Here is a 10,717-nt window from a genome sequence, read left to right as displayed (position 1 = left end):
CTTTATAACCAGCAGCCACAAGAGGCAATGATCGTCTCCTTCCACACCAGCAATTACACGCAGTGACGCAAAAGTGGGATTTATGTTTAATAAAATGTATTTTCAAAACAGTATTTTACGTTTTTCAAGAGAGAGGACTTTAAGGATGAGGACTAAGTGGTTGGTTTTGCTCATGTAGGCTACATCTACATCGCACAAGCCGGCGCACAGCAGCGTACTTATTTGTTCTCTGGGACGCTCCGGGACGGTCCCATCATTCCCGCAAGACCAACCTTCCCATCGGTCTCTGTCTGCGTGTAGGGGGTGGTCTTCGAACACGCGTGGGGCAGGTTAAGCCAAAAAGCAGGAGAATGGGGATAACAAGCGGGATTTCGCTCTAAGAGGATTATCGCGGTCGTTAGTCACCCGCTGGTCTTGACAACGGATGCCCGGTTTGCCAACTGGAACACAGCGCACCGCCACGCTATATGCTGTAGCGTAGGACCAGAGACCGGGCGAGGAAGCGGGTCACACTCGAGCTGATGCCTCCGGAAGGGCAGGTGGACGTAGAAAATCATTTCAACTGAGTGTAACTTTCCAAGATGACCCATGGTGGATCCTGCGTGATGGGAGCGCACCGGGACCTCTCACAGGGAGCGCGTCTGCAACGGAGAGCGGTTTCCTGAGGGAGGGGGGGAGGGGGGGGGGGGTTGTTGACAGGCTGTTTCTGACATGAAGACGCGACCTGCAGGGATCGGCAATTTCAATGCCGACTGGATGGGTTCGCTCCCCGCCAAGCTCAGTGCCATGCCCCTGAAACAACTCGCCGTGCCAGGTGAGCCTGCCGTGCGTAAAGATGCCTCCTCTGTCCATCACCGTATGGATAGCCTACATCTTTTAAGGATACATGCACAGCAAAAAACTAAAAGATACAATGTACTCCCATGGAGCTTTAGTTCCAACCTGTATTTTCTGTGTATGCTGCCTTATCTTACATATTTTTATTTCTTGCATGCCCTGTCCTGCTGTCTCTCATACCCCACATTCACTTTCTTCAGTTTCCCTCAACATCTGTAACTACATCCTCGTCATTTGCCCCTCTAACATCCCCTGTGCTTATCTATTTCCTTGTCATTTCCCCTCTCCTATTTCTATTTTCTATCACCATCATCATCTTTTTTCTAGGGTCCCATGATTCTTTCACCTACTGGGTAGATGTGCATGCTCCTGTGGGCCCTGATCAGAAGGCTTATGTCAAATATCTGGCCACTGTCTTCAGTGTCTTAGCCAAGAAGGTCATGGTGAAGTGGTCCATGACACAGGTACCGCTCTCAAATTAGTGACAGAACCAGCAGCTTGTAGAAGATTGATTACTACATTTTGCAGTGTAGCAGATGTGTTGGGTTGTACTGTACAATGTGACATGGTCTGTATTCCTAGAACCTGACTTTTAAGGAGCAGCTGGATGCAGGAATCCGTTACTTTGATCTCAGGGTCTCCTCCAAACCAGGCGAGTCTGGAAAGGAGATCTACTTCATCCACGGCCTCTTTGGACACAAGGTGAGCAGAGGACATACAGACATACTGTGACAGTGTCCCTATCCTTTCATATTGTGTTTTACAGTTCATTGTTATATTTCAGTCCAGTAATAACCCTCAATACTGAATGATTTTGTCTTTCAAGGTCAGATCACTCCATCCCCAAATGATCAAAATTACATGTGAATGTAGCATCAAATATTTCAGCTATCTAGATGTTTTGTTTTGGGTTTTTTTTTTTCCTTCATGAGCAGTAAATGTTTTGCTCTAGTACTGTGTCCCGTTTCCAGCTGATGTTGTTAGTAGTAGGATGGACGTGGCCTTGCACAGGGATCAAAGGTTGTGTGTTTAGTTGTAAACATCGCTCCTCTGACATAGGTCATTCTAACACAAGCCTGTCAGTGTTGTGCTACAAGTTGTGCATCGTGATGATGACCGTTTGAACATTACATTGCCAATACAATTGGTATTTGACTTGTTTTCCATTATCCTTCGTTTTATAATACTATATGATGCTGTTTTGTATTTTAGTACATAACATCCAGTGTATTTAAAGGAAACCTTTGGGGATCTAAACTTGTGACCTACACTGTGGCCTTTTTTTGATTACTGCCTGAACAACAAACCTTTATGTTTGATGTTGCAAATGGCCTCCAACTTTTGCTCTGTTCTCGTCCAAAGGTGAGAGATGGTCTGATAGAAATCAACTCCTTCCTAAGCAGACACAGGAAAGAGGTGAGAAGGACTTTTTAAATGGTATTTTTTATGAAGCACAATAATTAAAATACTGATACATAAGCATGATCACGGAGAGAGAGTTTTGGACCATTAACTGATTGGACTAAATGTTGATTTAGGTTGTGTTTCTGGACTTCAACCATTACTATGCAATGGACGCAGAGCATCACGTGTACCTCATCAACATGCTCCAGGAAGTGTTTGGCAGCAAGCTTTGTAACAACTGTGTGGTGGAGAGCATTACACTGGACTACCTGTGGGAGAAGAAATATCAGGTGAGGTCTGGGTGCATCGAGCAAGCGTTCAATGAAAGTTTGCACTTTCAATATGAGGGTGGGTGCACAGCATCACTGAAAAACCATCCTGAAACATTTATTTCCATCTGAATTTGTTGAATTTGCAGATCTTAAAATAGGATATAGTTAAAAGATGATGATCATCATCGCCTGCATTTAAGGACTGAAGCTGACCACTTGCATGCGCATCAGTTTGCATGAATGGCTGCATGAAAATACATTCTGAATATGTGTATACTGTACATACACAAGTAAAAGCGGTAATGCAGGTGTGTACTGTATGGCCCACTTAACCCCTGTGGTCAGGTAATCCATGTTGCCTGTAACTCTCCTGGGCTCCAGGAATTAGTGGTGAGCGTCATCCTATTAACACTTGTTCCACCATCCAACTCTCCTTCCTTCTTTCATTGTATTTAGCATTTACCATTTGTTCACATTCGCTTTCCAAAATTGTCCTTTCTTAATTTCTCACTTCTTCCTCCACTTACCTTCAGCTAACCCCCCCCCTCTTTTTTTCTGCCTTTCTTTTACATTTCCTGTCATTCCTTTATTTTTCCACACTTTCACACACAGTCTTGATTTTATTTCTCCGTCTCTTTCTTTTTATGTATACATGCACGTATAAAGATGGGAGGCTCAGCAAGCAACCATGTACACACACTCACACGTCTTTGCCTGCGTGTGTGTGTGGTATCTGTTCCCTGTTTTAGGTGCAGAAAGTGTGACATTGTATTGTTCTGTTTGTTTTATTCAGATAGCCTGCTGTCAGTTAAATCTCTGCTTCTATGACCCTAATCTGTGACTGGCTTAGTTGGCAGAGAAGAAAGAGAGAGAGGTGAGAAGGAATAGCAACTAAGTAGAGCGGAGAGAGTAGAAGAGGAGAGGGCTGCAGAGGGCAGCCTTGCTCTGTTTGTCACTGGAAACAACACTGTAACCCAGCCTGCTCTCATATTGCCTCACTGCTAAATCACTGTGGTAAAGAGTGGTCTTTTATGATTTTAAAAAGAATTGTTGCACATCCTTCGTGGCGATATGTCAGTACTGATGCTAACAAAGTTTGTTATTGAGTGCATAATGCTGAATAAGGAAAGTCTGTGTTTCCAGTTATACATTTACATTTACATTAACTCATTTTGCAGACGCTTTTATCCAAAGCGACTTACAAGTGAGGCACATCACTGAAGCTTCAGTGCAGTAGGAGACTTTGGTGTAAGTACTAAGTACTACATCTATTCAATAAGTGCAAGGGGATCAGGTTAAGAAGTGCACTGATAGTAAGTGCTAGTTAGGCATCTTAGGATGTTAGAGGTGTTAGGAGAGGAGGTGCTCTTGGACGAGATGAGTCTTCAAGAGATTCTTGAAGATACAGAGGAACATTCCTGCTTTGATAGCATTAGGTAGCTCGTTCCACCATTGGGGAACCACAGATGAGAACAATCCAGACTGTGACTGCTGTGTGTGCAGGTCTAGCAATGCCAGACAGCATTTCTTGTAGGACTACAGTGAAAGAAAAGGAGCATAAGCCTGCATGATTGAGCTCAAGTAGATGGGTGCAGAGCCAGAAGTCACTCAGAAGGCAAGTGTTAGCCACGTGAATTGGATTCGGGCGGCCATGGGAAGCCAGTGCAGGTGGATGAGTAGCACACATGTGCCTTTTTAGGCTGATCAAAGACCAGATGGGCTGCTGCATTCTGTGCCACAGTGTGGATAATAGTGTTAAGGTAGATATCCCTGTAAATACTGGGTTATGGATTATCATACGGTGAGGTTGGTCTTAAATAAATATGAACATTTTAGGGTTACAGTGTGTGTAGATGCAATGAATAGGCAAAATAATTTTCATCACCCAAGTGCTACCTATTGGTCTACAGTAACTTTTAATGTAATCTGGGGGTAATTTATTCTGTGTATTGAAGTCAAGGTCTGTCTGTGTTGTGTTTCAGACTTCAGGTGTATATTCAGTGTCTTTCCTTCTCTGCTCTCCTCAGGTAATAGTGTTCTACCATCACCCCTCAGCTCAGGGCGTCCCTGTCATGTGGCCTGGCAGCAAGATCCCCGCTCCCTGGGCCAACACCACCGAACCCAACAAGCTCATACAGGTCAGAAAACAACATGCATAATAAAGTATACCAACATGAAGTCCCCATACAGTTTAAAAAAAATAAAAATTCAGGGGAATAATCAATGAAGAAATCTATGACTTAATATTACTCTGTGGATTGAAAATTAAAAAAAAAGATAGCAGTACATATTTTTTGGGCTTAATTTTAATAATTTTTTCAATAATGAATATAATTCCTTTAATATGAGCATGGCTCACTTTAAGACTGGCTACTCACTGTAGTTATGGTTCTCCTTATCCCTCGCCTTCTTACTCTATTTTAGTGAAGTAGACCAAAGTGTATATTTTTTTCCTCTTAGACATGTATAATTTACTTGCATAAGCTATTTATCAAAAACCCCACCATTAAAAAGAATTATTTCCATAAGACTCCCTTTATTTAACATCCTCCTGTCTAGTTCCTGGAAACTACACTGAAAGAGAGAGCGAAACAGGGCTCCTTCCACGTGTCCCAGGCCATCCTCACGCCCAGGGTCAACACCGTGGCCAAGGGCCTGGTCTGGGGGCTACGTAACTACCTGGTGGAGAGGTCAGTGACAAGTTTGGTTGTGGTTAGGAGGGTGTAACTAAAGTAGGTGTGGTGGGACATTGCAGATATGTGGATAAATAAAAAAGTAGCATGTCATCTGTTTTTTTGTTGTTTTTTTTTGATACATGCATTTTACATATAACTTCCTTTGAACACAGATGTCTTCCAGAGTTTCCAGGTTTGTATATATGCTCATTCACCTCAGAATGGTTGACATTAAATTCCAAGTACATTCTGGGGGAAGTGTAGTTTTTCCCTATTAATGTGTTTCCACTCACTTTAACCTGAACCTAACCTCCACTTTAAGCCTTAACAATGATGATGTTTAACCTGACTTCAACCTTACCTGAACCCTATGCACTGGTCCATTGGAATAAAATGCTTATCGTCTCAGAATCTTCTCTACTGCTCCGTTTATTGATCCTGTGGTCAGTAGGGGGCAGAACAGCAGCAGCAACAACAGCGACTGCCTGTAACAAAGAGGATTTCCAGTTTTGTACATGGTCTTGAAAAAGGAAAAAGGAAAACACTGTGTCATGGCAGGATAGACATTTATAGAGCTGCCACAGTGTGAAAAAGTTTCTCTGCCTCTTCCACCTGTTTCATTTTCTTATAGAAAATTATGATTACTATTACAAAACATTGTTTTGTCTAGCTTCTCTGTTACAATATTCAGTCACTTCACGGCTTTACTCCACTGGCAATCATCTATAATCCTTTATATCCATTTCCAAACCGCAGAGGCTCAAACCGCAGCACATGTCATCTCTCAGATAAGAGATCTCATTTCCTAAGCGAGGACTGAGTTATTTGCACAAACCTTTTCAGTCATGTAGCTCATAGAGCCTGAGATTTAGGTGGAAATGACAGCGGCGTGACTTGAGTAGACCACATTCCCACCATGCCCTTAAATCTGAGAGAAACAGCCGCTGATGCCAGGGTGTATAACTCCTGCATGGAAGCTGTGGCGAGACAGGAGGTGGCCTAATTTTGCACTTCCGAGGAAATGGGATTGTTTATCACCGCTGGATAAACATTCTGACTTCCTGGTTTTGTTCTGCTGGCGGCTCAAACATAGCAAAGAACTCAAGGGTGTTAGATATGGTACGGGTACAGAGTCATGGCGTGTGGTCCTCTGTGTGTGTGTGTGTGTGTGTGTGTGTGTGTGTGTGTGTGTGTGTGTGCGCGCGTGCATGCCTAGAACCAAAACAGAAAGTGATTTGGAGACAGTGGCCTCTCACTGATAGACAGACACAAACATTACTCCTTTTAACTTTTTCAATAGGTCAATTTTCTCCCACATTGTGAGTCATCAAGATATTTCATAAAATCGTTTGGACAGGCATTCAGCCAAGGAATGTTCAGGATTATGGATATCTAATGTTACTCGGTTTTGCAGGGTGAAGAATAAGTGACAGGATTTTGTGGGTAACAGAAACTGGTGGAACTGTTTACGTTCTATCACAGCTTCTTCCATTCACACACTGACCAACAACCAACTCTAATCTCCACCTCTCTTTTTTTTTTTTTTTTTTTGCGGCTCCAGGAACCTGCCTACCATCATTTCCTGGGTTGAGGCTCAGAGGCCCGGGGTGGACGGCGTCAACATCATCACCTCTGACTTTGTGGAGCTCACTGACTTTGCGAACATTGTCATCAAACTCAATAACCAGCTACTGTCCGAACAGGGGAGCAAACTAAGATGACCCACGTTTGCACACGTGGGACTGATGTGAGCTGAGCCACAGTGTGTCGGAGCTTGGACGTTGGATGGCTGGAGGCCCGGGAATTAGTTTCTGAAAATATTCCGTGAAGTTAATTAATGATAATGTATTAGTGACTCAAATAAGGATTTTTATCATGAGCTAGTTTAGCCGATGATGTTTCATTGTGTTACACTTCAGCATGAAGATACACAGGTATACTGTATGAGCCAGAGACCTCTAGACCTTTGAATGACACAAAGCCTTTAAACCTTCCAGGAACTCATCAACTAACTTTTGGTATTTTGAACATCATGGTTTTGGTTTTTTTGGTTGCAGCCAACTTTCTGCCACAATATCATGCACACAGTCCAAAAGAGGGAAAAAAGCCAGAGCTTAGAGAGGAACAAAAATGCCCGGCTGCATTTTTTAACCAACAAAATCCTGTTACACCACAGCCCTGGCTTCATTTGCAGATTTCTTTTCATACATTTCCTTTTGAGGGAAAATGGGAACATATCACGTTGCCTCTGACATGGCACTGCCACACAGGTCCCCAGATTCTCAGCCTGTGACATGAACAACGATTCAACTTTTAAGGTTCTACATCTCAGATGCTTAAGAGATGGTTTTAGACTTCACTTTTTTTTCTCTCCATATCATTAATATATCTATATTGCAACAGCTGCTTTTGTTCCTTTTTATTTCTTAATGTACTTATGACATCACCGATCACATTACTCAATTTCTGAATTATGGTGAAAGCCAGGAACAGATATTAAAGAACTGTATGTAGGTATTTAAGGCACCTAAGTGTACACATTAGGTATACGGCTAATTACATCCAAAAAGGAGAGTCAACGAAAGAAAACTCCTGACATGATGGTAACAGAATTTGTTTACAGTGTGTTTCAAACACATGAATGATTGTAAACACTCGGCCTGAGAGCTGAAGTCGGGTTTGAACTGTGCACTTGGTGTTTTTCCAATAATGAAATTGAGAGCGTGAGACAAACAGTGGTGATTGCAGTTCTTGATATTTTCTATGTTGAGCAAAGTCAGGTATTGTGAAAGAGGAGCCCGCTTTGCCAACAGTCTCAACACTTATGGTTTGACCATATTGTTTATAATAGAGATACAAACATTGGCACCTTTTATACACAGAATTACAGAAGGAGACCCAGATATGTGTGGGGCATGTGCCACAAGTCCCATAAAGCATGCACCCATACATATAGTATACACAGCTATCCACTCTTATCTTTATAGTATTTTCTTTTTCACTTCCACTGTTTAACTAGACACATAGAAAACGTAAACAGTGTCCAGTGAATGTGGGGGAAATGCACCGAAGAGCCACAGTATATGGCCGTGTCCAGCATGTGTCCAGTATGCAGCAGGCTCCATAACACAGACCGTGTAGAAAGAGCAATGGGGAAAAAAAATGGCCAGCATACTGTAGACTGAAATGTTTTGTGTGTGTATCTGGGTGTGTATGTGTGGCAGTGTGTGTTATGGTGTTTATGTGCACTAACTGTGGGCCCAGTGATTACTATGCATGACAGAGACGGCAGTGCAGTGACAGGCGACCTGCATTCCTGTGGTCAGAGCAGGGGACGAGGGGAGGAGAGGGAGACAGCAAAAAGAAGGTAAAAGTGACTTACAAAGTTAGACACATTCACGGAGCAGAGAGGAGAAGGAAAGAAATGCAACAAATTAAAATGACATATCACGGTTGTGTAGTCCATAAGAGACAAAGAGACGGCGAATGAGCTCAAGTTTAGAAGGGCTGGAAAGTTTTTTGTTTTTTTTTTATTCATTTCAACTCTGTCCTTTATTTCACTCCCTGACTCACTAGTGTGAAATTGCCTGTTCTGTCCAGGCCACATTGTTGACACAGTTGAGCGTGATCACCAGGCACCGCAAAGGGAGAGCACACACACACACAGACACTTTAATTGTGCAGCAATTACACATACCATGGCATGCAAGTGAGAGAGCAGAGAGAAGCAGCTCTGACTGATGGAGAGCATTCACCTCCCCCTCTCCCTCTCTCTCCATGCTTCCCTGGTTTCAAAGGAGAGCACAACTCGAGTATGGTCTCCCAGATGTAAATAAAGTCCTGAAGTAATCAAACTGCACATGTACATGTGTTTGACAGCCAAAATCCTTTTTCTCTGCAAACATTTTCTGCACAAAGGTGGTGCAGCGTTTGCACACAGCTTTCCAAGACTTCTTTGGTTCCTGTCGGGCACCACAATCTCATCAGATGTTGTAACAGCAACTAAACACATTGCAGTTTGCCTCCTCCGACATCAGCGTGCTCCGAACACAGCGCTTCAGTTCCCTCTACACCTCAAGTTACAGCAAACAGTCCAGTTGGATCATTTTACCTCATAAATCAGAGGCAGACTTCATCACAGCCAAACATGGTGCAGCCTCTAATCTTAGATCATGAAAATCTTTCACATTTGAATGGCAGTGATATTGTCACACTTACACTTTGGTTGCATGGTGTGTTTGTAAAGACCTGCAACTAGCCTAAAACAGTGGTTTAAAAGTATTCCTCAAATAATGCTTTGTTGTGTACTCGATTTTTTGTCCATCAGTCTACACTTAATAACCCAAGTCAAACTGTTGTAGGAAGTTTTTACAAATTATATTAAAACTCATAAACTGATTATTGAGGCCACTGTGCTCCTGGGCTCAAAGCTTTAAAAATGGTTTTATACCCCTGCGTTTCATCCTGATATGCAGTGTGAATTGCTGGCCCTTATATACACAGGTGTGTGCCTTTTTAAACTATGTGCGCTTAATTCAATTTGTCACAGCTGGACTCAAGTTCTAGACACATCCTAGGGTTAATTAAAGTAAACAGGATGCTCGTGACTGCAGTTTGAAGTGGTACGACAAAGGGTCTGAGTGCTTGAAAATGGTTTTCAGTTTGTGATTTTTTTAACCAAAATAAGCATCATGGCTTATTGAGTACAGATTGATTGGCAAAAATGGCACATTTAAGGGTAGGTGACGGGGTCTGCATGCTTGATGAAGCCGCTGCATATCCCTGGTGTTCAGAGAGGTCAGTGGCCAGAGCCAACCAGGTGGGTAACATCCATTACACACAGATTTATCAGTGCGCTCTTTTAGACCACGATGATTACAGTACTGAAGCAGCTGTGAAAACAAATGGCAGTATCCTACCTCTGATAGAACGGGTTGGGGGGGGGGGTGAAACAACCGAAAGACTTGACAAAACATGTGGAGCATTGCAGCAGACCGCTGCAGGCAGAAGAAAATTCACCTCGCTTACCCGTAAGCCACAAGACAGTGTCAGTTTCATCCAATTATCTGTCATTAAGATGTTATTCAAAGCAAATGGTTTGAATAGTTCTACCCACACAAATGCTCCGAATGATGCGAGGAATCCCTCTGAGATTAAATGAGCTGCCAGATAATGAAAAAGGATTCAATTTGTGCTGGTTTCAATTTAGAGTATTGATGCTAAGTGGTCCAGATACTGTTTCACTGGATTTTCTGCACTGTAGACTGGAAAAATGACTTCAAAAGAAAAGGAATATGGGTATTAAAGTAATGGCTATTAAAAACCTATTCGAAATGTAAGCAGGAGGATTTATCTGAATGAAAGTGGTCTCTCATGGCAACTGAATCCCTCTCCAAACAGCTCCAGAGTTCCTGCTCAGCCTCCCGGGATCACATGGGAGTTGTGGAATTGACTCGGGAATGCTGTCAAACGCTCGGCGGCTCTCTCGAACCCGCAGGCTCTGAGATGATGTCATTGGGAAAGCTTACC

General features: G+C 42.8%; 1 protein-coding gene across 2 annotated transcripts; it reads left to right on the top strand.

Moving 5' to 3' along the window:
- The first annotated feature begins 221 nt into the window (after positions 1-221).
- plcxd2 (phosphatidylinositol-specific phospholipase C, X domain containing 2) lies at positions 222-9,358 on the top strand. Of its 2 annotated transcripts, XM_071485505.1 has the most exons (9): positions 222-814; positions 1,038-1,052; positions 1,165-1,301; positions 1,420-1,539; positions 2,200-2,253; positions 2,376-2,531; positions 4,541-4,651; positions 5,073-5,203; positions 6,750-9,358. In XM_071485505.1, the coding sequence occupies exons 1-9, from the start codon at positions 712-714 to the stop codon at positions 6,907-6,909; spliced, it is 987 nt and encodes a 328-aa protein (XP_071341606.1). In that variant the 5' UTR covers positions 222-711; the 3' UTR covers positions 6,910-9,358. The 2 variants fall into 2 exon arrangements, with proteins under 2 accessions (XP_071341606.1, XP_071341607.1); XM_071485506.1 differs by lacking the exon at positions 1,038-1,052 and having other exon boundaries at positions 229-814; positions 6,750-9,357.
- Positions 9,359-10,717: the final 1,359 nt, after the last annotated feature.

Source organism: Trachinotus anak, unplaced genomic scaffold (genome assembly GCF_046630095.1).
Source record: "Trachinotus anak isolate AG129_WGS33_773 ecotype Australia unplaced genomic scaffold, CSIRO_AGI_Tana_v1 ptg000009l, whole genome shotgun sequence".
NCBI lineage: Eukaryota > Metazoa > Chordata > Actinopteri > Carangiformes > Carangidae > Trachinotus > Trachinotus anak.
This window is presented reverse-complemented; position numbering and strand designations above follow the sequence as displayed.